Genomic DNA, 15,029 nt, shown 5'->3' on the forward strand with positions numbered 1-15,029 from the left:
GCATTGGAAACATTTTTTTATGGGCGCGATTTTGAGGTTTGCATGGATCATAAGGCGTTGCATTGGCTTCAGACAATGCCAAGTGCACAATGGAGTGAGCGGCAGCATCGTTGGAGCCAAATTTTTGAGCAATTTGGTGGCATGATTGAGTATCTTCTAGGAAAGGCCAACCCAGTGAGTGTTAAGCAGGAAAGGAATAGTGTCCTACATCCAATCCACACGGATGGAGCTCGCTGGTGTAGGGAGTATATGAAATGAAGCACAAGTACATGGATTCGGATTAATTCGGTACTCGATGGGAACATGCATTGGATGCCACTTGACCATGTCATTTCTTGATACGGGATGGTTGGCTTTTCTACAAGAGTCGACTCTGTGTCTTGAAGTAGTTTCGAGAAACAATTCTCCATGACACCCATGACACCATAAGTGGTGGCCGTAGGGGTATGAACTCAACGTTGAAGAAAATAAAGAGGCAATTTTACTGGTCTAGAATGAGGCAAGACGCGTTCACGTATGTGCAAGAGTGTCCTATTTGTCAGAAGGTGAAAGCGTCGCATGGGAAGAAAGCGTGTTTGTTACAACCATTCCCGATAGTCCTTTCCAAGATATCTCTATGGATTTTGTAACAAGTCTAGCTCCCAATTTGGATAAGCGTAACACACAATGTTTGACGGTTGTTGATTGTTTTAGCAAATTCGTTATGCTTATTCCATGCAAGGCTAATGTGATTGTTGAAGATATTGCAAATTTGTTTATCCGGCATTGTTATCAATAGGTGGTATACCTAGGACCATTGTATCAGATGCGATGCCAACTTTACTAATCATTTGTGGAGGGCATTGTTTGATAATTTTGGTACTAAGTTGATTTTTTCCAATGCATTTAGAGTTTTGGATCCGTATGGATCACCAATCTCTCAGATATTTGTTGACACAGTCATCACTGTAGCCAATTAAGGTGGTGGCATTTTCTCTCTCAGTTTGATTATTTGCCAGGTCTTTCTTGTATATAATACAAACAGTAGTTTAGGGCTCTTATGCGTGTACTGTATGTTTGTTCCACTGCACTTTTATCTATCTTTGATAACCCTAGTACTCAGGCACAAGGGTTCTACACAGAAAGAATGCAAAAAGTTCTCTGTTCCCTATGTCACAGAACTATTATTAAGCTCTGATACCAATCGTGAGAGACCTCGCTTACCGAAGTCTGAACGGTGTGTATGCAGCAAACAACAACAATTGAATGCAGTGTAATGGAAGTAAGCTTATATCAGCACAATTCAATAGAGCAGAGACTTTGTGGTTCATTTACTTGTAGTAGTGATGGAAATTAACCATCACTCATTTATGGACGACCAGACATAGATTTAGTATCAATTGGCATTCGACGTGGTGAAATGCTATGTCCATGATTAGCAGGGTAAGTGGGAACCAAGGTGGATAGGTACATAAGGTACGGAACGAATCAGGTACGTAAGGTATGCATTTAGGTACTGGTTGAGATTTTGAGGTACATTAAATATGTAAGGTACGTAAAAAGAGCAAGTTGGCAGCCTATTGGGACACTTCACCAGTCGGACAACATTAGGGCAGTCGGTCAGCCCTTTTTACCACACGTGTGAAAGGCGCTTGTTTTTGGATGTTTATTCAAGTCGTGGGACTTTAGGAACAGCTGGCCGACAGTCAAATATGCAAACCGACCAGCAGTTGGTGGCATATATAAGCAATAGGCAGCATAGGGCTTTATTCATCTTATTCTTCTGCGAGTGCTTAGAGTCTCCAGGGCCAGGACAGCCAAGGGATTGCTCTCTGCAATGTGGATGAAGTAGGTCAAGGGCAGAGGTAACACTCAGCCAAGATTATCTCAGTAGATCACTTCAGTCCAGGTATTTCCAGCCCAAGTCAGTCTTTTACACATTCAATAAAGCAAATACACCATCCTTGGTGGGGGGCCTTCAAAGGGTATCTGGGACCCAATCCTATGTCTCTCTCTCTTAGTTTAGTTTCTCTATCTTACAGCACCCCATGAGAGAGATACTGAGATGAGCAGATTACTCCAGTCTTATGCTAGTTGTAGATATTATACACTTTTGTTGTACCTTAGTAGGAGTATTTTCCTTTCATAGCTGTTTAGGACTGTTTTAGGATTTTTGAAGTCCTTTTTCTCTTACCTTTGATGAGACACCATCAGCTGTGTACTATGTTTTGGTCTCATAGGCCACTTTGGCCTTTCGCAGACGTTAATATCTCTCTCTCTCTCTCTCTCTCTCTCTCTCTCTCTCTCTCTCTCTCTGTATTCCATGACGAGTTTCCATGGATAGTTTTTTATCACCCCAGGGAGATAGCTATATTTATGTTTTCATTCTGTTTTATTTTCCATTCCATGATGAGATATGCTATGGACATTATTGTACCACTTTGGTCTCATAGGCCCATTGGGTCTTTAGTAGACGCTTAATATATTTTTCTTTCTTTCTTTCTTTCTCTCATTATCATTACATTGTGCTATCGTCAAGAACCAAGGTTGAAGGTATTTATCAAAAGTATAATCCTCGTCTTTGTAAGCTTCCACATGTTACACAAATGATCATATATAAGAAGCCCCTCGATCCCTTGTATAAATCATCTTATTCTCTCATAGATTCATCAGTAAACAAGTGCAAAAGTATGTGTGCTTAAGTCCTAGGGCTTGTGCATACATAATCTCAGCCAAGCACTTCATTGTGCTTCAGTCCAAGGCAGTCCAAAGTTCTCTTTAGCATTCAGTCTCCATTCTTGGATCTTCCTGAACAGATATGGGTGTGCATAAGGCTTTCAAAGTGGCTTCACAGTCGTCTTGAATCCGTTTGATGGTTCAGCCGGACGTTTGGTCTACATCGTCCTTGCGTTTGGGAATCCTCAGTCAACCGTGTTCAATAAGTTTTTTACATGATGAAACAAACATTTCTTTGCTACTCACGGCCCGTCTCATGCCAAAGATAGTGTCAGGCAGTTGCAGGATTCACATGGCACTCTTCACTCAGATCCTCTTATGGTTAGACAGATTGCCACTGATTTCTATCACCAGTGTCTTAGTGCTGAGCCTCACTCTGATTTGAGACATAGGGCACAGAGGAAGGTTTAGAATGTATTGTCACATTTGATCTCACTGAGGAGATGTGTGCCGTTCTGGATGCCCCTTTTTCTACAGTCATGCTCTTCATGCCTTACCTCATGGTAAGTGTCCAAGGGAGGATGGCCTCTCCCTTGTTTTTTTCATTACTTTTTGGGACGAGATTGGCCTAGGTTGAGTTCACATCGGCTCTCCAGGAGATGTGGGACACAGGTTCTATGCCTTCTTCTCTCATTGAGGGGCTTATCTATCTTATCCCTAAGAGTGGGGATAAGACATTGATTGGCCAGTGGAGACCTATCACCTTACTTGAGACTGCATATAAGATTCTTGCTAAGGCAGTGAGCATTAGATTGCAGCTAGTTTTGTAGGATGTCATTCATGATACTCAGAATGGATTCTTACACAGAAGGAGCATCTTTGATAACATTTTCTCGTTTTGGGAGGCAGTGGAATGGGCCAAAGCGAGCAATCAGCCCTTAGCCATTCTGCTGTTGGATTTTGAGAAGACCTATGATAGAGTGGATTGGGACTTCCTTGAGGGTACTCTTAGCCATGTGGTTTTCTCTCAGAGATGGATCAAGGGAGTTTCATGCATGTGTTAGATGCCCACCGTAGTGTGCTCACTTGCGGCGATAGAGGAGAGCGGTTTTAGATTTCTTGCTCAGTATGGCAAGGTTTCCCTTTCCCTTTAGCCCCATTATTATATATCATAGTTGCAGAGGCCATGAGTATCTTCCTCCGCTCCACTGTTGGTATTTCTGGATTGAGGTTGGCTCTTTGTAGTCAAGAGGAGCTGGTTGACTCCGAGTTAGCTGATGACACAGCCATGTTCTTGGAGGCTTCACACATATGCTTATGTTCCTTTTGGGTAGCACTGGAAGAGTTTTGTTTGGCAGCGGGGGCACTCATTAATTGGCACAAATCTGTTAGTTTTTGGATTAGTGACTCACCGAGAATTTCTTGGGGAGCAGAGCTTGGTTTTACTTGGATCAATAGAGATGTACTGCTAGATATTTGGGATGCCAAGTTGGGGTTGATATTTTTCTTGCATAGCAGTTTGCTCCGGTACTTATGAGTATCCGCAAGAAGCTTCTTCATTGGAGCTCTAGGAGATTAGATTTAGCCTCCAGAGCTTTGGTGGCTAATCAGGTATTGCTATTGCCATGGCTTGGTTTATTGCTATTGCCTCTTGTTGGTGCTTCTCTCGTGTGTGCATTGGTCAATTGCGGAGATTGACCTGCAATTTTCTTTGGTCAGGTTTGGATGGCACCACAGAGTCACAGACACTCGTGCCAGGGTAGCTTGGCTCAGAGTTATTCAGCCCAGACGAGAGGGAGGGCTGAATATTATTGATCCGGATGTTCAGTTCAAGGCATTGCTCTGCAAACTTGTGGTGTGGTCAGAGGTTCCCTACCAGGCGCACTGAGCCTTGGAAGGATTTTTTCTTGTCTCAGATTTCCGGATGTACATCCCATGTTGGGAGAGATTGGCTGCCCAGCACACGGTTTTTGTTCACAGAGAGGTTGATATCAGGGCACCATCTTCCCCTCTTATTGCAGCCATTGTCAGAGCATGAGACCATTTTTGCGACAAAGGCTTCATAGGTCTTTGGATGAGGCTGACCGACAACCCATTATGTGGAACGAGTTCATCAGGGATAAGGCCAATCGGCCACTTGGTACATCTCGTTACATGCAGTGGTCATGATGGGAGAGATGTGCATACACAGTTCTTGATTGGAAGACCTTTAAGAGTCTTCCGAAGGATCGGAAAGCTGCATCCATTCAGCATCTTAGGGGCTCTCGCATACGTGTTGTTCAGATTACCTGGAGGGAGATTGAGGAGATGTAGCATGGAGGGAATCATCCCAGATACTAGGCTTAGTCCAGTGAGCCTGTGAGGATCGTTGGTCGTTCGGGGAAACATTGGTTCACTGACTCTTCTCCTCAGATAGTGACTCATGGCTCTTGGTGTTTGTGGCTATATGGTGGCAGTCCTATCAGATATCTTCAATGGGATCCAGGAGAGTGGGAGTGGATTGATGCCTTCGATCCATTGAAAAGCCTTCCCTTTTTCAGTTTCACGGTTTGGAATGCCAGGCTTCTCCTCACTCAACAGATGCATAGGATCCCTACTCTCAGGTCTCATTGGGAGAGTTATGATATCTCTCCAGCGATACAATGGATATATTGGCATAGGCTTTGGCATTCATACATAAGGAGTCCGATCTCTCATTTCTTTTGGTTATTTTTACATGGTGGTCTTCCCACCAATCAATGGAGATCGGGTTTCAGTGTAGCACCTACTTGCTTGAGATGTGCGGCAGATTCTGAGACTGTACAACATTGTTTATGGGGATGGAGCACTACACAACAGATTTGGGGTTCCCTAGCCCAACTTATGGGAAAATTGAGTGGCCGCGCCATGCATGTGTCTTGGGGGGCAGTTGCTTGGCTATCCCAGTCCGGTCCACAGCTTTTTTACGAGGGTACTGGTACATACTCTGCTATTTTCATTCGTAGAGGTATTGCCCAGCATGGTTTATTGCAGGATGTCCATTACTCTGATCATACAACCACCCCCCCCCCCCCCCCCCAGTTAGAGGATTGACACCGGTTGGGAGATTGTTGCCAGTATTACAGCATGCAAGATTTGGAGAGCTAGATGCATGGAGGCTATTGAGGGTGTCCAGATCTTTGGGTCTCAGTGCATCAGTACTATATGGGGTGATATCATCCATACTCTCATGGCTACTTGGGCTTGTATTGAGGGGTCCTCTCGTTTTGCGCAGGCAAAGCACGTTATATTTAGGCGGGAGTGGGACCAGGGCATTTTCTTTTCCTCTAGTCCCTAGGTCTCTCATGGCATCATGATGTTCCTTAGTGGTTGAAATCACCTTACATATTGGGGTGATTGTTGTATGCCTTTTTCATACCTAATAGTAGCTCTATCTCTTGTGAATAAAGATTAAAGTGGATTCCTTCATGCTTACTAACATAAAGGTATACAGAAGGGCTTGTTGTGCGTTACTTGATCATACCGGTTGTATGCTATAACACAAGTTTGCAGTTGCTTGTGTTTAGGGTTTACATAGTTTTCATCCTACACTTTAGTTGCTCTAGTTGCGATTCTTATAGATACCTTGTTTATATCTTCAGCGATATACAATAGATTTATGTAGTCTTAGTATTTTTATCTTCATAAATGCTCAAGCATCTGATTATCCAGATGTGCAACAACTGAGATAACTTAGGTTTAGCTTCAAACTCAGAAGGTGGTCCAAGAACACAAATGGGCCATGTTGTGAAATAACACTTACAACCCTAGCTTTGTGGTTTGTAAGAGGGGGGGAGGGGGTGTACAATATGAAGCAATTGACTTTTGATATTTTTTGATTCTATACACTAACTGGATTGTTACCACAGGGTTGTGTAATATGTTTGTTCCTTGCACTTGGTTGGGTGTTTGCAGCTTCAGTAAGGTAAGAAAAGTAACATCACCACATGTTTCCTGCATTTTGTGCCTCTTATACAGTAAACTTACATTTATTGCCTTGCAGAGGCAAGGAGCTAAAAAGAATCAAGAAGGAAGAACAGTCAGAGAACAGCTTTGCGTTTCTTTATCCAGATATAAATGATCTGGAGCATTCTGTGCAAGAGAAGCTGCCTCGTGTGTCTGTTGTGATGCCGGTAAAGGGTGTTTCAGAGCACAGTATAAGGAATTGGAAGAGTCAGGTGAGTTTTTGACCTTAAGTAAATTGACAAATTTGCGCAGTAGTCCACTAATGGATATCAATATGATCCTTCTGTTTGTTTCAAGCATTTAGGATGATAGTCTTTCAAGTAATTTTCCCACTAAAGTTTTTAACTTCGTAGTATCCTTTAATTCCATCTGAAGAGCAATGATTGTGTGATCACGTAAAAACCATAGGCTTCCATGTGCAAGGTTATATCTCTATATGGAGGACCTCTGGAGTTTTTCTTTGTTGTCGAAAGTAAAGATGATCAAGCATATGGAGTAGTATCAAAGCTGCTTTTGGAATTGCAGGTTAGCACTAGCACGGCTATATATTTCAATGTGATGCCTTTGTTTTATTGGCTTGCCATGGGAGGCCTTAGTGATGCTCCTTGAATCAAGACCCTTTTTAGCCTGGTCAAGGTTATTTTTAAAAAGGAAAAAATAAATTGAAACTTTTATGGAGTCATAACCCTTTAAGTCAATCGGTCTCTCTCCAAGTGGGTGGAGGTGACCAAGAAACAGAAACCAGCTCATAACACATCATGGTGGCAACTTTGGAGGAAGAAAAGAAGAGGCAAACAAGGGCACTTCATGTATGGGTTGATGGGCCTTCCAAGGAGAGCATCCCCCAAAGAAGATGGAAAGGGGTTAAGTACACAAATGGCCATCACATATACCCCATTCATTGATGCATGTAGGGTGGGGAAGGATAGTGTGTGCTCAAAAATTTATAGAGTGTTTTCACCCTTGTAGGACTTAGTTAGCTTTGGGGCGTTCCACCTGCCACAGGGAAGAGTGCACATAGTTCAAGGTGATGGGTTTCTTTCACAGGTGGGAGTACATAAGCTTGGGCACGTATTGGTTGGTTTAGGAGGCCTGGACACCAAACTATGCCGCTTTGTGGAGCACCTCAACCCTTTGACGTCACACTGGACGGTACTTGTCAGCTTCAGTGCACCTACGGTCCACAACCTCCCTCTACACGGCAGCTCCGGATCAGGGAGATCCTTCATCATCACACTATCTTGGCCATCTATGCTCAGATCAACTGTTGGGGTAAAGGCATTATGCCCACCCTTGTAGTGTGTACAAGCCCATAAGTTTTATAGTACATAGTACACTTAGTACTTTTAATGTACTAAGTGCACTATGTGTACTAGAGCAAATATACATGTGTGATAGGGGAGTCACACACTCATACTTTGTGAGTTGACTTATCCCCACACGTCTCTCTCTCTCTCTCTTTCTCTCCCTTCTTCTCTGTGTGTGTCTCCCACATGAAATCCTAACTGTTTCAGTTGAGCTTCTTTAGCTCCCTTCAACTGGTATCAGAGCCTCAGTGCATGATGAAGCGACATCTGTAATTACTGGCTATGGCGGCACTGCTTCCAATATTGAGGACACCTGCATGCCAAGCTAGCACGAAGGCAAGTGTCTATGGACCGGGAGTTTGAGGAGTTTCGCGCGCAGCTGGAGGAGTCGGGCGCCGTGCGGGAGAGGCTCCGTTCCAATCGGTAGCTCCCTACCATCGACCGTGTCACTGTTTCGTCTTCTGGCAGCTCCCGTCCGTGTGCTTTGTCACGGCCTCCACTCCGCCATCTGTGACTTCCCAACATCAGCCCTTGCCTGTCTGCTGCACAGTCGTCGTTGCCGGCTCCAAGGTATAGTCGCCCTACTCGTCTGCACGTTGCCGGTTCTCCCACGCCGCCTGCGTTTGCAGCTTGCCGTCTACGACTCAGTCCGGCAACCACCTCTTCGTCATTGGCTCCCGCCTGCGTTTGCAGCTTGCCGTCTACGACTCAGTCCGGCAACCACCTCTTCGTCATTGGCTCCCGCATGCGTAGCTCAAAGTTCGCTCATTGCCTGTGAACTCGGCTACACGAGTTAGCAAATACGACGCCCCCCTCCTTTTCTGCAACAGAAATCAGAAATTTCAGAGGTATTTGCTTCAATTTTTTGGGATTTGCATGTTCATTATCATCAATTGAGCAGGTACAGGTCCTAATGGCTCAGATTTGAGCACAATTGGCAACATTGGGTGACATTGGTCACATTCCGGGTCAATTGGCAGGAAATTGGGTATTAACATTTGGGGCTTTTGATGTAATTGTGCCATTGGGCATTCATACATGCTGTATGATGTGAGCAATCTCACATTCGGGGCTAAATTGCAGGAAATTCGAGTGCAAATCAAAGGGCTTTTGTGCCAATTGGGTTGTTTTGCATGCAGGCACTGGCATTTGATGCTTTGGGCAATGTGTTGATGCCTGTCAAGCACTCAATGTGCCAGTAAATCAAGGGGCTTTTATGTATTGGATGTATATGTGGCCAGGGGGAAGCATTGTGAAGACTCTGGATGCCTTTCATGTGCATTAATGTACCATTCATGATCAAAAATTGATCTTGAATCAAGGGGCTTTTCAAGATTTTGTGCTTGTTGAGCTTGGCAAAGCAGCAGGGAAGACTTTTATGCCTTGAACCCTCAGTAATCCACTTGCAGTCAAGGGGCTTTTGCTCAATTTCTGTCCGGGACTGTCGTATGCAGTGGTGAGGACTGTCAAGGTCTGATTTTCACTCATTTGGACAGCCAGGAGAGCATTTATTGCTATTGTACTTGCTGGTACAAATTTGGTACAATTTTGTACAAGTTTTGGCATGGCTGTACATTGATTTGAGTGAGGAAAAGGCTCATTTTCAGCTGCTGTACTTGCCGGTACAGATTTGGTACATCATTGGTGAGCACTTAGTACTGTTGTACAGTATTTTGGAAGGGAAACAGAGCACATCTAAGGTGCTGTCATAAATCTGCAGCAACCAGATTTTGGTGATTTTATCACATTCAATGGGAGGAGAGTTGCATTCGTGCTTCCGCAGTGGGAGATAAACTTTGGGAGAACAACTGTAAGCACTTTGTGTGCTTTGGTGCAGTGTTTGCACATCTTGCAGGGAGTCAGGCATTGATTGTGTCTTGCAGGGAGTCAGGCATTGATTGTGTCAAAGGTTGCATATTGCTATGGCAACCACAGGTGAGAGCTCTTCATTGCTTCACATCAAGAAGCTTGAAGGCTCACATAATTATGACATTTGGCAAACCCAGTGCTATAACGTGTTGCTCCGGAAAAAGCAGCACAAGCCCATCAAAGAAAGGGGTGTAATGCCCTCTTCTCTTACTGCTGAAGAATGGGAAGATATGGATGAGCTGGCAAGATCCACTATCATGTTGTCTGTGTCAGACTCTTTACTTTTCATCATACGTGAAGAGAAGACAGCTTGGGAAATGTGGCAAAGATTGCAGGACTTGTATGCCCAGCAAAGTGCCTCAAGCAAAGTGTATTGGTTGAAGAAACTCATAGGTCTTCAAATGAAGGAAGGGGCGTCTATGACAGCCCATCTAAATGAGTTTAATGGTGTTGTCAGCCAGGTCATCAATCAAAAGTTGGCAATGGACGATGAGTTCAAAGCCACCTTTCTCTTATGCACTTTGCCAGAGAGTTGGGACACATTCAGGACAGCCACTAGCAATTCAAATGCTATGCTGTCATATGCAGATGTGGAGGGTGCTTTCCTTCAAGAGGAGATGAACAGGAAGAACAACTTTGTTGGAAAGTCCAATGCAATGAATGCACGTGGGAGATCCCAGCAAAGGGGTAAAAGCCAAGAATGGGGAAGGAGCAAGTCCCGCTCCAAAAAGGACTTGGAATGCCCATGATAATTTCTTGTGTGTAATTGCTTGCAGATTAGTCTAGTCCCATTACAATCCTCGCCGGGGATCCAAATTGCATAGCAAGATAATAGGGGCATTTATCTTCAAAAGCAAGCAATGGGGAGGATAACCGCCATCCAAATTTAAATTATTTAGGTACTCAACTGTATACAAAAGACTGTTGTGTGTAGAAGAAGCCACTGAATGAACACTAAGGTACTCCCTTTCTTGTCCAACCATTACACTCAAGGCAAGATTGTTGGTCTCATCAACCTCTTGGCTTTAGGGTGCCCTGATAGCAATTTCGAGAACCTCAACAAGCACAACTAAGCAGTAATAGGGGATCTCTATATTTGAGGATCTACATAGGAGCTCTAGTTTCAATGCTACAAATGGAAGAATGATCAAAAGGAAAAGGGCAAAGGAAAAGACAAAGACAAAGATGAAGCCAAAGATGCAAAGCCAAAGGGCAAAAGTGGAGTCAAGATTGAAGAAGTCAATGTATCACATGCAAGTAACAGTGAGGATGAAGTCCTATTCATGTCTTCACTTGATGCCCATTCACTCCATGCAGGAGATGGTCATGGTATGCACTCATGGACCATTGATTCAGGTGCCTCCTTTCATGTCACAGGTTGCAGAGACTTGTTTGTTAGGTATACTGCTGGCAATGAAGGAGTAGTTTATTTGGGTGACAACCATGCATGCCAGATTCTTGGCAGAGGTGATGTGAGGCTTGTGTTTTCAGATGGCTCACAGCTTATGCTCCATGATGTCAGGCATGTGGCTGAGATCAAGAAGAACCTGTTTTCTACTGGACAGCTTGATGATGTTGGTTATGTTACCACATTTGGTAGTGGAAAGTGGAAGATTAGTAAGGGCTCACTGGTTGTTGCCAGAGGCTCTAAGGTGGACACTCTTTACTTTATGCATGCTGGTGTTTGTCACCATGCTAATGTAAATGCAACCGAGTTGCCGGAAATCTCTATGTGGCATAGCCGGTTGGGACACATGAGTGTCAAAGGAATGGAGCAATTGTCTCGTTTTGGCTACTTGCCTTCTCTAAAGTTCTCAAGTTTTCAGTTTTGTGAGCATTGTATATATGGCAGGCAACTCCAGTGCCCCCACAAGAAAGCTCTTGGACAAAAAGATGCTCAGTTAGAGCTTGTGCATACAGATGTATGTGAGATGCCTCAGCTTTCTTTGGGAGGGGCAAAATATTTTGTGTCTTTTATTGATGATGCCACACGCAAGGTGTGGGTTTATCCTCTTCGTTTGACGAGTGATACATTCTCAGTGTTTGAGAAGTTTGTTGCTCTTGTTGAGAATCAAACTGGCAAAACACTGAAGGCTTTGCGTTCCGACAATGGTGGAGAGTATATGTCCAAACAGTTTCAGGACTTTTGTGATGCTAAAGGCATCAAGAGGGAGCTCTCTGCTCCTTATGATCCTCCACAAAACGGTACAGCAGAGAGGATGAACAGGACCATTCAGGAGAAGGTCCGTTCTATGTTGTCACATGCTGCGTTACCTTATGGTTTTTGGGCTGAAGCTGTTATGACAGCCGTTCATCTTATAAACAGGTCACCTAACACGAGGCTTGGTGGGAAAGTGCCAGAGGAAGTATGGACAGGGAAGCCTCCGTCCTACAAGCACTTGAGAGTGTTTGGTTGCATTGCGTACGTGCACATACGCAGGGAAATACGCACCAAACTTGATCCTAAGTCTCACAAATGCATATTCCTAGGATATGGTGACAGAGGTGAAATGGGGTATAGACTTTGGGATCCAGTGAATAGAAAGATTATACGCAGCAATGATGTCATTTTTGATGAAACATGCATGTATAAGGAGCGTGCAAGGCAACAGGAGCCTGGCAGAGTCATCTTTGATGATGATGGACATCATGGACAACAACCAAGGGCTGTAAATCAGCCATTACAGCAATAAAACCAGCACTTAAATGGTGCTGAAAATGGTCCAAATGGACAGCCAGAGATGGCAGAAGATATCCCTATGGATATCCCACAGTTAGAGGAGATACCGGGCATGATCTTTCAACCTTATGGCATGGAACAGGAGCCACCAATAGGTGATATGCAGGCTGGACAGCAACCTGCAAATGATGATCATTGGGTACGGAGGTCCACAAGACCCTCCAGACCCCTTGACAGGGTTGTTCCAGGGGTTGACTACTTAATGCTCACTGACTGTGGGGAGCCCTCATGTTATAAGGAGGCATTACAGAGGGCAGACAAGGCTCTTTGGGAGCGTGCTATGAAGTCAGAGATGGATTCTCTGCACAAAAATGGAACATGGAAGTTGGTGCATTTGCCTACAGGCAAGAAGGTTTTGCCATGCAAGTGGGTTTACAGGCTCAAAGTTGCACCTGATGCAAAGCCAAGATACAAAGCCAGGTTAGTGGCTAAGGGCTTCAAGCAGGAATATGGTGTGGACTTTGATGAGATCTTCTCTCTAGTGGTCAAAATGACCACACTTAGAGCTGTATTAGCTTTGGTTGCTCATGATGATCTGGATTTGATTCAGATGGATGTGAAGACTGCTTTTTTCAACGGTGATCTCCATGAGGAGATATATATGCAACAGCCAGAGAGTTATGCAGTGAATGGAAAGGAGAAGCTTGTATGCAAGCTGAAAAAGAGTCTTTATGGGCTCAACAGGCACCAAGGGAATGGTATCATAAATTTGATACATTCATGAAATCCCAGGATTTCAGGAGGAGTGACATAGATCACTACTTATACACCAAGAAAGCTTTGGATGGCAGTCTATTGATCCTCATCTTGTATGTTGATGATATGTTGATTGCCGGGAAATCTCGTAAAGAGATGGATGCCTTGAAGAAAAGGCTGCATTAGACCTTTGATATGAAGGATTTGGGTAATGCAAATCACATTTTGGGTATGCGGATACTTCGGGACAGAAATCAGCATGTGTTGTATTTGTCTCAGAAGGAATACATTGGTAAAGTTTTGCAGAGGTTCAATATGGAGGGGGGGAAGAAGACTAGTACTCCTTTGCCTCCATATGTGAAACTCAGTGCTATGGACAGCCCACAGTCAGATAGTGACAGGGCTGATATGGCCAAGATTCCATATGCTTCAGCTTGTGGCAGTCTCATGTATGCCATGGTTGCTACCAGGCCGGACATTGCATTTGCAGTGGGAGTTGTTACTAGATACATGGCCAACCCTGGCAAAAGAAGCATTGGGAAGCAGTGAAAGGTGTCATGAGATACCTAAAGGGCACACAGGATATGTGCATCTGCTTTGGCAAATAGGATGCATTAGTGCATGGTTACACGGATTCGGATTATGCCGGTCATCCAGATAATCGGAAGTCTACTACCGGTTATGTGTTTACATTCACAGGAGGTGCTGTGTCATGGATATCCAGGATGCAGAAGTGCACTGCCTTATCTACTACAGAGGCCGAGTATATTGCAGCCACAAAGGCTTGCAAGGAGGCATTATGGCTATCTGGGTTAGTGGTTGATTTGGGTTATACAGGGGATATTCCATTGTTGCATTGTGACAGTCAGAGTGCCATCCAGTTGGCAAGGAACCCTGCCTTTCATGCAAAGACGAAGCATGTGGATGTGAAGTATCACTTCATCAGAGAGGTGATAGAGAACAAGCTGATTCAGCTTGTCAAGATTCATACGGATGACAACCCGGCTGATCTGTTGACAAAGAGTTTGCCTCGAGAGCGGTTTGCTCATTGCAGACACTTGATGGGCATTGGATGAGGCCAGTTTCAGCCTTGATATGGCCTTGTATATTATCATGTACATGCTGATTTTTTCTTTTCCTTCACTTAAGGGCACATTGCCTTTAAGTGGGAGGTTGTTGGGGTAAAGGCATTATGCCCACCCTTGTAGTGTGTACAAGCCCATAAGTTTTATAGTACATAGTACACTTAGTACTTTTAATGTACTAAGTGCACTATGTGTACTAGAGCAAATATACATGTGTGATAGGGGAGTCACACACTCATACTTTGTGAGTTGACTTATCCCCACACGTCTCTCTCTCTCTCTCTCTCTCTCTCTCTCCCTTCTTCTCTGTGTGTGTCTCCCACATGAAACCCTAACTGTTTTAGCTGAGCTAAAGATTGTTGGGGTAAAGGCATTATGCCCACCCTTGTAGTGTGTACAAGCCCATAAGTTTTATAGTACATAGTACACTTAGTACTTTTAATGTACTAAGTGCACTATGTGTACTAGAGCAAATATACATGTGTGATAGGGGAGTCACACACTCATACTTTGTGAGTTGACTTATCCCCACACGTCTCTCTCTCTCTCTCTCTCTCTCTCTCTCCCTTCTTCTCTATGTGTAGTCTCCCACATGAAACCCTAACTGTTTCAGCTGAGCTTCTTTAGCTCTCTTCATCAACATCCAGCAACTCCATAGATGGTTGGTTCTCTTATGGACACCCTTTGTGGAAC

General features: G+C 44.1%; 1 protein-coding gene across 14 annotated transcripts in view; it reads left to right on the forward strand.

The window, feature by feature from the left end:
• The window catches only part of LOC147620109 (Nucleotide-diphospho-sugar transferases superfamily protein), a 76,149-nt gene that overhangs the window by 24,021 nt on the left and 37,099 nt on the right, over positions 1–15,029 (forward strand). For 7 of the 14 annotated variants that reach the window (XM_086772283.1, XM_086772286.1, XM_086772287.1 and 4 more), the window contains exons 2-4: positions 6,543–6,598; positions 6,677–6,851; positions 7,048–7,164. In XM_086772283.1, the coding sequence (XP_086628409.1) occupies positions 6,543–6,598; positions 6,677–6,851; positions 7,048–7,164 (348 nt within the window). The remainder of the gene's footprint in view (positions 1–6,542; positions 6,599–6,676; positions 6,852–7,047; positions 7,165–15,029) is intronic. The other 7 variants (XM_086772292.1, XM_086772285.1, XM_086772289.1 and 4 more) reach the window with 4 other exon arrangements.

Source organism: Cibotium barometz, chromosome 32, assembly GCF_041138505.1.
Source record: "Cibotium barometz isolate CiBa-2024 chromosome 32, ASM4113850v1, whole genome shotgun sequence".
NCBI lineage: Eukaryota > Viridiplantae > Streptophyta > Polypodiopsida > Cyatheales > Cibotiaceae > Cibotium > Cibotium barometz.